Raw genomic sequence first — 13,811 nt, forward strand, 5'->3', positions numbered from 1 at the left:
ATAGTGAAGGTCTCAGGGGATTTGGGCCCTCATCTGGCTGGAAAGTTATCCAACCCTTGGGACTCTAGCTAAGCTTGGAGTATGGTCTAGTTCCAAACCTCGCTCTGAACTAGGTTTGGAAGTGTGAGGACAGCATGGACATGTTGTGCTCTAGTTCCCTTACAAGACTGGCTGGTGCATGGGCGGCATAACCAAAGCTTGGATTTCACATACGTTAATTATGAAATCCCTGCAGTAAGTAGCTGAGTCTAACAGATATCCATAGAGGGATCATTTTGTTTAATTATTTAAACTATCCTCCACAGTAATGACCTTTGACTAAAATTCGTGTAATGTGCAAATTCTTTAGCTCTGTCTATTCTTGGAACTTTAAAAATGAACTTCATTCCCATGCCTCCACATCACTAAACAATCATCCATTCAGTTTTTCTCCAACTTTCAGACCACCCAGATAAATATAAATACGCTCTTCCGTTGGTATCAGGAAAATATACAGCCATCTTTAAATAAGGCTGCAAGGATGTTTATTTTGTTATAATTTCACTAGGATTTTTCCATGAAAGCTTTCGCTTTAAAAAAAAAAAAAGACAGTATAGCAGAAGTTAGTTTTGACAGCATTTATTGTACCTGTTTCTGGAACTTCTTGTACCTCTTGAAAGAGCTCATTTTAGATTAGGTGTATGTGTGTGTGTGTGTTTGCATATATTGTGTATCTGTATATGTGCATATGTGGGCAGGAATGAGTGCATGTGAAAGTATACGTGTGTGTGTGTGTGTGTGTGTGTGTGTGTGTGTGTGATGTCAGAGAGAGAGAGAGAAAAATTGGGGTCTGAGTCTGATTAGTGGTACCAGACTGGCCTCTTTCAAGTCTTGAAATATGGCAATGGCCTCTGCCACTCCTACAAAAATATGAATGTGATATGCCATCCCAACAGGGAGATAAAGTGGCCATTGCATTAACATGGTACCTTCCATCATAATGTCTTCACTCATAAGTTAAAAGAATGATGGAATGATTCTTCCAATCAACAAATTATTTATATCCAAACTATGCATTCACTAATGGGAAATATCTATAACAGAATTAATGTAACAGAAAGATCTGCAATCTGGAGATCTTATTGAGTACATGGGGACTCTAATTTAAGCAAATGATCTGGCCCAGAACCACCTCAGGCAGTATCACTGATTGGTCATGATAGTCATATGTGACAGCGCAATGGTAAAGAAAGATCAATGTAGTTCTAGAGAGTAAGAATGAAATTGCCTCTCTTCCCATCGCACACGCTCACCCCTGGTTCGAGATGGCGGCGGCGGCGGTGGACTCAGACTCTTGGGACTCAGACTCTTGGGACGCGGACACGTTCTCTATGGAGGACCCGGTGCGGAAGGTCGCGGGCGGCAGCACTGCTGGCGGGGACCGCTGGGAAGGCGAGGACGAGGACGTGAAGGATAACTGGGATGATGATGATGATGATGATGAAAATAAAGAGGAAGCAGAAGTCAAACCAGAAGTAAAAATTTCAGAGAAGAAAAAAATAGCAGAAAAGATAAAAGAGAAAGAACAGCAGCAGAAGAAAAGGCAAGAAGAAATTAAAAAGAGGTTAGAAGAACTTGAAGAATCTAAAGTACTAACACCCGAAGAGCAATTAGCAGATAAACTCCGGCTAAAGAAATTACAGGAAGAGTCAGACCTTGAATTAGCAAAAGAAACTTTTGGTGTTAATAATACAGTTTATGGAATAGATGCTATGAACCCATCTTCAAGAGATGACTTCACAGAGTTTGGAAAGTTACTAAAAGATAAAATTACACAATATGAAAAATCACTATATTATGCCAGTTTTTTGGAAGCCTTAGTTCGAGATGTCTGTATTTCATTGGAAATTGATGACTTGAAAAAGATTACCAACTCATTGACTGTGCTCTGCAGTGAAAAACAGAAGCAAGAAAAGCAAAGCAAAGCCAAAAAGAAGAAAGGCGTGGTTCCTGGAGGGAGATTAAAGGCCACCATGAAAGACAATCTGGCAGATTATGGTGGGTATGATGGAGGATATGTACAAGACTATGAAGACTTCATGTGACATTTTATCTTCTGGTGTCTTCTTTCTTTTGCCCACAATCCCTTCAACATGTAGCACAACCTCCTTTCCTTTCAGTTCTGCCAAATGCTACAATCAGAAGTGCAGTATCTTTTGTGCTGGTTATTTAACCCCTTGACACTCAGGTGCTAATGTGCAAATGAGGGAACTTGGATCTTGTTGCCAAGGGGTTAAAATTGGGAACCTCAGTTGCTACTAAATCATAGTTTAAAAACAAAACAAACCTAATAATGTTGTCATTGTTGCTATCCGATTCCTTAGCAGCAGTCACTAAATTGGAAACAAAGGTTGCAACATGACAAAAAAAAAAAAGTGTAGTATTTACCAGCACCATTCAGTAATACAGCCTTAACCATACCTCCTTGAACTACTTCATAACTTGTCGAGAAAAGCAGTTTGCAGCAAGGGCATGTAGGATGCACCTAGTATTAAAATTGCTTTGTCTTAAAATTGAGGTGAGGCTATTAAAAACTTGTGAAGAAGACTGCTTATCTCAGAGTGAAGATACTGTGGCTGAAAAGTACTAGTACTTGATACTTAAGATTTTAATGACCAAAACCCTCTCCCTCTGACGTTGAAGCTGAAGAAGGTAAACTTCTCCATATACAGTGCAAGTGGTGGACTCTCCAGTGCAGTGACTGTCTAGTTCTTTATCAGCTGTTTCTATTGATGGAGGACTTCAGATGGGGGAGGGAACTCTGTTTCTGTTTGCCTGATTCAAGTGTCTGAGAAACAAATGTTCTAGGCTGCAATGGGAAAACTTTTAACAGGGTTTTGGCATTTCCTTTTCTTTATAAAACATGCTCAGCAAACTGCACCAGTTAACTACAGTTTGGTAAATTGTTATGTTAACAATTATGACAGCTGCAGTGTTTTATAAAGCAACTAATTTAATAAAATCACTATTGTGAGGTCTTAAATTTTGTGTTATATCCCCAGATAGTTGAGAGTACAGAATGCCACTCAGGGGTGGAGGTCTCTACTCACTACAGCTAGTCAATGCTTGATGTAGTCACAGCTTTGAAGCAAGAATGTTTGGAGTCTTCAACAGTTACAGAGCAACAGAGGCTGCCTTCCTACTCTTAATGATTTTATTGTTTAGATGCTAAGGCTCAATTAAGTACCTAGGACTATTTATTTGTAGTAATGGAGCCTGTTACTAAGGTTATTGCTGGAAGCATAAATTGGATTACATCTTAAATAATTTACCCAAACTTGTGTACCCCTCACCCCAGGTTTTCACAATCAGAACAAAAAATGTTTTTGATTTCTCTTCCATAGGCAATAGGAATCTCAAAGCTCTGTAGACTACTAAGTGGAGAACAGGACCATCTAAATGACATGAATTAGTAGGAGGTGTGACTACACAGCAATAACTCCAGTAAATACTGTTGAAGGCAGACAAGGGCTAAGATATCCTCAGCAGTAATAATGACACTGAATTAAAAACTATTTTATTATAGAAAGTTCAGTTTCTTTTTTTTTTATGCAGCAGCACACACCTTTATTTTTTTAATTTTTAATATTTTTATTATATATTTTCCTCAATTACATTTCCAATGCTATCCCAAAAGTCCCCCATAGCACCCCCCACTTCCCTACCCACCCATTCCCATTCTTTTGGCCCTGGCATTCCCCTATATTGGGGCATATAAAGTTTGCAAGTCCAATGGGCCTCTCTTTCCAGTGATGACCGACTAGGCCATCTTTCAATACATATGCAGCTAGAGACAAGAGCTCTGGGGTTCTGGTTAGTACATCATGTTGTTCCAACAATAGGGTTGCAGATCCCTTTAGCTCCTTGGGTACTTTCTCTAGCTTCTCCATTGGGAGCCCTGTGATACATCCAATAGCTGACTGTGAACATCCACTCCTGTGTTTGCTAGGCCCCGGCATCGTCTCACAAGAGACAGATATATTTGGGTCCTTTCAGCAAAATCTTGCTAGTGTATGCAATGGTGTCAGCATTTAGAAGCTGATTATGGGATGCATCCCTGGATACGGCAGTCTCTAAATGGTCCATCCTTTCATCACAGCTACGAACTTTGTCTCTGTAACTCATTCCGTAGGTGTTTTGTTCCCAATTCTAAGAAGGTGCACAGTGTCCACACTTTGGTCTTCATTCTTCTTGAGTTTCATGCGTTTAGCAAATTGTATCTTATATCTTGGGTATCCTAAGTTTTGGGCTAATATCCACTTATCAGTGAATACATATTGTGTGAGTTCTTTTGTGATTGTGTTACCTCACTCAAGATGATGCCCTCCAGGTCCATCCATTTGGCTAGGAATTTCATAAATTCATTCTTTTTAATAGCTGAGTAGTACTCCATTGTGTAAATGTACCATAATTGCTGTATCCATTCCTCTGTTGAGGGACATCTGGGTTCTTTCCAGCTTCTGGCTATTATAAATAGGGCTGCTATGAACATAGTGGAGCATGTGTCCTTTTTACCGGTTGGGACATCTTCTGGATATATGCCCAGGAGAGGTATTGCTGGATCCTCTGGTAGTACTATGTCCAATTTTCTGAGGAACCGCCAGACTGATTTCCAGAGTGGTTGTTCAAGCTTGCAATCCCACCAACAATGCAGGAGTGTTCCTCTTTCTCCACATCCTCGCCAGCATCTGCTGTCACCTGAATTTTTGATCTTAGCCATTCTGACTGGTGTGAGGTGGAATCTCAGGGTTGGTTTGATTTGCATTTCCCTGATGATTAAGGATGTTGAACATTTTTTCAGGTGCTTCTCTGCCATTCGGTATTCCTCAGGTGAGAATTCTTTGTTCAGTTCTGAGCCCCATTTTTTAATGGGGTTATTTGACTTTCTGGAGTCCACCTTCTTGAGTTCTTTATATATATTGGATATTAGTCCCTTATCTGATTTAGGATAGGTGAAGATCCTTTCCCAATCTGTTGGTGGTTTTTTTGTCTTATTGATGGTGTCTTTTGCCTTGCAAAAGCTTTGCAGTTTCATGAGGTCCCACTTGTCAATTCTCGATCTTACAACACAAGCCATTGCTGTTCTATTCAAGAATTTTTCCCCTGTGCCCATATCTTCAAGGCTTTTCCCCACTTTCTCCTATATAAGTTTCAATGTCTCTGGTTTTTTTTTTTTGATTTTTAATATTTTTATTACATATTTTCCTCAATTACATTTCCAATGCTATCCCAAAAGTCCCCCATAGCGCCCCCCACTTCCCTACCCACCCATTCCCATTCTTTTGGCCCTGGCATTCCCCTATATTGGGGCACACAAAGTTTGCAAGTCCAATGGGCCTCTCTTTCCATTGATGGCCGACTAGGCCATCTTTCAATACATATGCAGCTAGAGACAAGAGCTCCGGGGTTCTGGTTAGTACATCATGTTGTTCCAACAATAGGGTTGCAGATCCCTTTAGCTCCTTGGGTACTTTCTCTAGCTTCTCCATTGGGAGCCCTGTGATACATCCAATAGCTGACTGTGAACATCCACTCCTGTGTTTGCTAGGCCCCGGCATCGTCTCACAAGAGACAGATATATTTGGGTCCTTTCAGCAAAATCTTGCTAGTGTATGCAATGGTGTCAGCGTTTAGAAGCTGATTATGGGACGGATCCCTGGATACGGCAGTCTCTAAATGGTCCATCCTTTCATCAAAGCTACGAACTTTGTCTCTGTAACTCCTTCCCGGGGTGTTTTGTTCCCAATTCTAAGAAGGTGCACAGTGTCCACACTTTGGTCTTCATTCTTCTTGAGTTTCATGCGTTTAGCAAATTGTATCTTATATCTTGGGTATCCTAAGTTTTGGGCTAATATCCACTTATCAGTGAATACATATTGTGTGAGTTCTTTTGTGATTGTGTTACTTCACTCAAGATGATGCCCTCCAGGTCCATCCATTTGGTTAGGAATTTCATAAATTCATTCTTTTTAATAGCTGAGTAGTACTCCATTGTGTAAATGTACCATAATTGCTTTATCCATTCCTCTGTTGAGGGACATCTGGGTTCTTTCCAGCTTCTGGCTATTATAAATAGGGCTGCTATGAACATAGTGGAGCATGTGTCCTTTTTACCGGTTGGGACATCTTCTGGATATATGCCCAGGAGAGGTATTGCTGGATCCTCCGGTAGTACTATGTCCAATTTTCTGAGGAACCGCCAGACTGATTTCCAGAGTGGTTGTACAAGCTTGCAATCCCACCAACAATGGAGGAGTGTTCCTCTTTCTCCACATCCTCGCCAGCATCTGCTGTCACCTGAATTTTTGATCTTAGCCATTCTGACTGGTGTGAGGTGGAATCTCAGGGTTGTTTTGATTTGCATTTCCCTGATGATTAAGGATGTTGAACATTTTTTCAGGTGTTTCTCTGCCATTCGGTATTCCTCAGGTGAGAATTCTTTGTTCAGTTCTGAGCCCCATTTTTTAATGGGGTTATTTGACTTTCTGGAGTCCACCTTCTTGAGTTCTTTATATATATTGGATATTAGTCCCTTGTCTGATTTAGGATAGGTGAAGATCCTTTCCCAATCTGTTGGTGGTTTTTTTGTCTTATTGATGGTGTCTTTAGCCTTGCAGAAGCTTTGTAGTTACATGAGGTCCCACTTGTCAATTCTCGATCTTACAGCACAAGCCATTACTGTTCTATTCAGGAATTTTTCCCCTGTGCCCATATCTTCAAGGGTTTTCCCCACTTTCTCCTCTATAAGTTTCAGTGTCTCTGGTTTTATGTGAAGTTCCTTGATCCACTTAGACTTGACCTTAGTACAAGGAGATAGGAATGGATCGATTCGCATTCTTCTACATGTTAACAACCAGTTGTGCCAGCACCATTTGTTGAAAATGCTGTCTTTCTTCCACTGGATGTTTTTAGCTCCCTTGTCGAAGATCAAGTGACCGTAGGTGTGTGGGTTCATTTCTGGGTCTTCAATTCTATTCCATTGGTCTATTTGTCTGTCACTATACCAGTACCATGCAGTTTTTATCACAATTGCTCTGTAGTAGAGCTTTAGGTCCGGCATGGTGATTCCACCAGAGGTTCTTTTATCCTTGAGAAGAGTTTTTGCTATCCTAGGTTTTTTGTTATTCCAGATGAATTTGCAGATTGCACTTTCTAATTCGTTGAAGAATTCAGTTGGAATTTTGATGGGGATTGCATTGAATCTGTAGATTGCTTTTGGCAAGATAGCCATTTTTACATTGTTGATCCTGCCAATCCATGAGCATGGGAGATCTTTCCATCTTCTGAGATCTTCTAGAATTTCTTTCTTCAGAGACTTGAAATTTTTATTATACAGATCTTTCACTTCCTTAGTTAGAGTCACGCCAAGATATTTTATATTATTTGTGACTATTGAGAAGGGTGTTGTTTCCCTAATTTCTTTCTCAGCCTGTTTATTCTTTGTGTAAAGAAAGGCCATTGATTTGTTTGAGTTAATTTTATATCCAGCTACTTCACCGAAGCTGTTTATCAGGCTTAGGAGTTCTCTGGTGGAATTTTTAGGGTCACTTATATATACTATCATATCATCTGCAAAAAGTGATATTTTGACTTCATCTTTTCCAATTTGTATCCCTTTGATCTCCTTTTGTTGTCGAATTGCTCTGGCTAGGACTTCAAGTACAATGTTGAATAGGTATGGAGAAAGTGGACAGCCTTGTCTAGTCCCTGATTTTAGAGGGACTGCTTCAAGCTTCTCACCATTTACTTTGATGTTGGCTACTGGTTTGCTGTAGATTGCTTTTATCATGTTTAGGTATGGGCCTTGAATTCCTGATCTTTCCAAGACTTTTATCATGAATGGGTGTTGGATCTTGTCAAATGCTTTTTCCGCATCTAAAGAGATGACCATGTGGTTTTTGTCTTTGAGTTTGTTTATATACTGGATTATGTTGATGAATTTCCGTATATTGAACCATCCCTGCATCCCTGGGATGAAACCTACTTGGTCAGGATGGATGATTGTTTTGATGTGTTCTTGGATTCGGTTAGCAAGAACTTTATTGAGGATTTTTGCATCAATATTCATAAGGGATATTGGTCTGAAGTTTTCTATCTTTGTTGGGTCTTTTTGTGGTTTAGGTATCAGAGTAATTGTGGCTTCATAGAATGAGTTGGGTAGAGTACCTTCTGTTTCTATTTTGTGGAATAGTTTGTGAAGAACTGGGATTAGATCTTCTTTGAAGGTCTGATAGAACTCTGCACTAAACCCATCTGGTCCTGGGCTTTTTTTAGTTGGGAGACTATTAATGACTGCTTCTATTTCTTTGGGGGATATAGGGCTGTTTAGATCATTAACCTGATCTTGATTCAACTTTGGTACCTGGTATCTGTCTAGGAACTTCTCCATTTCATCCAGGTTCTCCAGTTTTGTTGAGTATAGCCTTTGGTAGAAGGATCTGATGGTGTTTTGGATGTCTTCAGGATCTGTTGTTATGTTTCCTTTTTCATTTCTGATTTTGTTAATTAGGATGCTTTCCCTGTGCCCTCTAGTGAGTCTGGCTAAGGGTTTATCTATCTTGTTGATTTTCTCAAAGAACCAGCTCCTTGATTGGTTGATTCTTTGAATAGTTTTTCTTGTTTCCACTTGGTTGATTTCACCCCTGAGTTTGATTATTTCCTGTCGTCTACTCCTCTTGGGTGAATTTGCTTCCTTTTGTTCTAGTGCTTTTAGGTGTGTTGTCCAGCTGCTAATGTGTGCTCTCTCTAGTTTCCTTTTGGAGGCACTCAGAGCTATGAGTTTTCCTCTTAGAAATGCTTTCATTGCGTCCCATAAGTTTGGGTATGTTGTGGCTTCATTTTCATTGAACTCTAAAAAGTCCTTAATTTCTTTCTTTATTCCTTCCTTGACCAAGGTATCATTGAGAAGAGTGTTGTTCAGTTTCCACGTGAAGGTTGGCTTTCTATTATTTATTTTGTTATTGAAGATCAGCCTTAGTCCATGGTGATCTGATAGGATGCATGGGACAATTTCAATATTTTTGTATCTGTTGAGGCCTGTTTTGTGACCAATTATGTGGTCAATTTTGGAGAAGGTACCATGAGGTGCTGAGAAGAAGGTATATCCTTTTGTTTTCTGGTTTCTTTCCTTTTGGCCACATCAGGTAACCTTGGCCTGATAAATAAGCCTAGATGCCTTCAACTCATTCTTAACAACGCTGCCTTTCTTACTTATGTATTTATCTATGTATTATTTATTATAGAAGCCATGTCATAGGTAGATTTGATATCTCATTGTGATTTTTTTTTTTTTTTTGCTTCAGCTGCTGTTTATTGACATTCAGGTGGGCACTATAGCAACAGGCCTGGAGATTCTGCAGAATACAAGGTGGAGAGTGGAGTGTCTGCAGTGACAGAAGTGGAGTGCACAAGGACTGGGGAGGCCAAAGCTGTTGGGAAAGCAGGTCAGGGCTAGGGCAAACATCATCTACACTGGTACCCTGGCCCCACACCCTCAGCCCCTACTCTTTTGCTGTCTCCTGACTCCAGGCTAGGGCTGGGAATTCTCTGACAACTTTCTACAGAAGCAAAGTACAGAGATGCTGTTGCACTTCTGTGATAAAGTCAGAGGGTTTCCAGTCCTGCATTCCTCCTCCACCCCTGGCTCAGGTAGGGCCATGAAAAATAGCTGGTCTCTATTGCATGTTTTAGAGGCATTAATTTTCCCTGGTGTCCAGCCCACCAGCGCCACACTTTGGCCCAGAGTGAGCACTACAAGCGTTGCTGGCCTAATGGAAAGGATAGGGGAGGGGAAGGGACAGGGGCTAGAAGAGGGGCTCCAGAGGGCCATCAAGGTACAGGCACTACACGCATGGTGTTGGTGAATCCAGAGCCAGGGCGCCACCCGGTCAGCACAATGACCACATCTCCCTTCTTGAAGAAGCCCCGGGCCTTGTCAACATCCATGGCCAAGTTTACACGAAGGTCGACATCCTCAGCCCAGGCATTCAATACGGCATCCTTACACAGCACAGGGAAGATGACACAGTACAGATGGGCCTGGAGAGCAGTCTGGGGATTGCGCGTCACGGCAATGATAGGAGCCCCAGGGCAGTACCTGGCCACTTGGTGAGCACTCCTGCCAGACTTGGTGAGCACGATAATGGCCCCACTGCAGCACTTGAAGGAGGCCTCCACGGCACCCACGGCGGCAGCTTCTGTGGTCGCTGGTAATGGGCGCCAGGCAGCGGAGTTCCTCGAATAGCTGCAAGTGGTAGATGGCAGACTCTGCCTCTTGGGCAATCATGTGCTGCATGCGAACAGCCTCCAGAGGGTAGTCCCCCTTGGCTGTTTCTCCAGACAACATGACGCAATCTGCTCCATCCAGGACTGCATTGGCCACATCACTGCCTTCAGCACGGGTGGGGCGTGGCTTCTTGATCATGCTCTCTAGAATCTGTGTGGCACAGATGACAGGCTTCCCAGCTCAGTTGCATCGCCCGATCATCATCTTTTGAGCCAGGAAGACCTTCTCTGCAGGAATCTCAATGCCCAGGTCACCACGAGCCACCATGATCCCATCACTGGCCTCCAAGATCTCATCAAACCTGCGGACACCTTCATGGTTCTGGATTTTGCTGATGATCTTGATGTTCTTGCCCTTCTCTCCCAGCACCTTCCTGACTTCATGCACGTAGGCTGCCTTGCGGATGAAAGATGCAAACACCATGTCCACATCCTGCTCCACCCCAAACTTCAGGTCCTGGATGTCCTTTTCCGATACAGCAGGGAGATCCACAGCAGCGCCGGGCAGGTTCACGCCCTTCTTGCTGCCCAAGGAGCCACCATTCTCCACCTCTGTCATCAGGAAGTCAGAACCTTTCTCCTTCACCTGCAGTGAGATGAGCCCATCGTCCACGTAGATCTTGCTGCTCACCTCCACCACCTTGCAGATGTTCTTGTAGTCCAGCCGCAGGATGTTCTCGTCACACTTCTCCATGTAAGTGTTGTCCAGGGTGATCTTAAGAGTGGCTCCCTTCTTCAGCTCCACCTCAGCAGTACTGCTGCCCTTGATGAGTCCAGTCCGGATCTCAGGTCCCTTTGTATCCAGAGCCACAGCAACAGGACGATAGAGAACGGGATCAGATGCAAAGCTTTCTGTGGCTTCAGGGACATTCTTGATGGTCTCTGCATGGTATTTACATGAGAGAAATTCAGCCGAGCCACATTCATTCCAGACTTAATCATCTCCTTCAGCATCTCCACAGATCTGGAAGCAGGCCCAATGGTACAAATGATGCCAGTGTTGCGGGCCGTGATGGGGTCAGAGTCAATGTCCAGGCGGCACATGTGTTCCAGGAAGGTGTCAGCCATGGCTGCATGGAGCTGCTGGGTCTGAATGAAGGCAGTTCCCGCTTCACTGTGTGGCTTCGGCATGGTTCCTGAAGTCCTCGGGCGTACTTAGGTTCCTGCTGCGATACCTAGAGCAGACTCAGTCGAGTGAGGATGAGTCGCTGCTGTCTCTCATTGTGATTTGCATTTATATTTACTTAGCCATTATTTAAATTTAGTATTCCTTTTGCACTTGTCATCCATTCCCAGGAAATCTCTGAAGAAAGTTCTAGTTGGCAATTTCATTCTTTTTTTTTTTTCCAGTTTCAAAGCAATTTAATCTTATTTACACAGTTAAGGAACAGGTGATACATTTTCATGAGTTAGAAACTGAACTTTCGCTCTTCCGGTCAGAAAAGCACGGGGTAGCTAGGGCGCAGGATCGGCTGACACTTGCCAGCTACCCACAACACCCGCCACAGGATCTTAAGACTTCTGGTGAGTGGAACACAGCTTCTGCTCCAATCCAATTGCGCGCGGGACCTGAGACTGCATTAATTAGGGAAACAGAAAACCGGTCTGAGTAGGGCCACAGGCCTCTTCTGGCCTGAACAGCACAGGGGTAGCTAGAGCGCAGGGTCGGCTGACACCTGCCAGCTACCCACGACACCCGCCACAGGATTTTGAGACTTCTGGTGAGTGGAACACAGCTTCTCCTCCAATCTTTAAACACTGACAACGACAACAACTAACCCCAGAGATTACCAGATGGCGAAAGGTAAACGTAATAATCTTACTAACAGAAACCAAGACCACTCACCATCATCACAACCCAGCACTCCCACTTCGCCCAGTCCAGGGCACCCCAACACACCGGAAAAGCTAGACACGGATCTAAAAGCATATCTCATGATGATGGTAGAGGACTTCAAGAAGGACTTTAATAACACACTTAAATAAATACAAAGGAACACTGGTAAACAGGTAAAAGACATTAAAGAGGAAGCACAAAAATCCCTTAAAGAATTGCAGAAGAACAAAGCTAAAGAGTTACAAATCGTTAAAGAAAAACAGGATAACATAATCAAACGTGTAGAAGTCCTTACAGAAAAACAGGAAAACACATCCAAACAGATGATGGAAATGAACAAAACCATACTAGATCTAAAAAGGGAAGTAGACACAATAAAGACAACCCAAAATGAGGCAACACTGGAGATAGAAACCCTAGGAAAGAAATCTGGAACCATAGATACCAGCATCAGCAACAGAATACAAGAGATGGAAGAGAGAATCTCAGGTGCAGAAGATTCCATTGAGAACATGGGCCAACAATCAAGGAAAATGTAAAACGCAAAAAGATCCTAACTCAAAACATCCAAGAAATACAGGACACAATGAGAAGACCAAACCTACAGATAATAGGAGTGGATGAGAATGAAGATTTTCAACTCAAAGGACCAGCAAACATCTTCAACAAAATTATAGAAGAAAACTTCCAAAACTAAAGAAAGAGATGCCCATGAACATACAAGAAGCCTACAGAACTCCAAATAGACTGGACCAGAAAAGAAATACCTCCCGACACATAATAATCAGAACAACAAATGCTCTAAATAAAGATAGAATACTAAAAGCAGTAAGAGAAAAAGGCCAAGTAACATATAAAGGCAAGCCTATCAGAATTACACCAGATTTTTCACCAGAGACTATGAAGGCCAGAAGATCCTGGACGGATGTTATACAGACACTAAAAGAACACAAATTCCAGCCCAGGCTACTATACCCAGCCAAACTCTCAATTAACATAGATGGAGAAACCAAAGTATTCCACGACAAAACCAAATTCACACATTATCTCTCCAGGAATCCAGCCCTTCAGAGGATAATAACAGAAAAAAACCAATACAAGGACAGGAACCATGCCCTAGAAACAACAAGAAGGTAATCCCTCAACAAACCTAAAAGAAGACAGCCACAAGAACAGAATGCCACAACAAAAATAACAGGAAACAACAATTACTTTTCCTTAATATCTCTTAATATCAATGGACTCAACTCCCGGATAAAAAGACATAGACTAACAAACTGGCTACACAAACAAGACCCAACATTTTGCTGCTTACAGGAAACTCATCTCAGAGAAAAAGATAGACACTACCTCAGAATGAAAGGCTGGAAAACAATTTTCCAAACAAATGGTATGAAGAAACAAGCTGGAGTAGCCATTCTAATATCTGATAAGATTGACTTCCAACCCAAAGTCATCAAAAAAGACAGGGAGGGGCACTTCATACTCATCAAAGGTAAAATCCTCCAAGAGGAACTATCAATCCTGAATATCTATGCTCCAAACACAAAGGCAGCCACATTCATTAAAGAAACTTTAGTAAATCTCAACGCACACATTGCACCTCATACAATAATAGTGGGAGACTTCAACACACCACTTTCACCAATGG

At 42.1% G+C, this 13,811-nt stretch overlaps 1 protein-coding gene and 1 pseudogene across 1 annotated transcript; one reads left to right on the top strand and one right to left on the bottom strand.

The window, feature by feature from the left end:
• Window positions 1–1,304: 1,304 nt before the first annotated feature.
• LOC110296732 (eukaryotic translation initiation factor 3 subunit J-like) lies at window positions 1,305–2,619 on the top strand. Its single transcript, XM_021165487.2, has one exon. It carries the CDS (start codon window positions 1,305–1,307, stop codon window positions 2,082–2,084), a length of 780 nt encoding a protein of 259 aa, XP_021021146.1. The 3' UTR covers window positions 2,085–2,619.
• Window positions 2,620–9,807: 7,188 nt separating this feature from the next.
• LOC110288488 (pyruvate kinase PKM pseudogene) lies at window positions 9,808–11,493 on the bottom strand (annotated as a pseudogene).
• Between the last annotated feature and the right edge of the window lie 2,318 nt (window positions 11,494–13,811).

The sequence above is a fragment of the Mus caroli genome, unplaced genomic scaffold, assembly GCF_978045245.1.
Source record: "Mus caroli unplaced genomic scaffold, Mus_caroli_1 scaffold_7, whole genome shotgun sequence".
NCBI lineage: Eukaryota > Metazoa > Chordata > Mammalia > Rodentia > Muridae > Mus > Mus caroli.

What these genes read in the sequence shown, in the direction of transcription:
- LOC110296732 (XM_021165487.2), top strand. Translation starts at nt 1,305, where the DNA reads ATGGCGGCGGCGGCGGTGGACTCAGACTCTTGGGACTCAGACTCTTGG.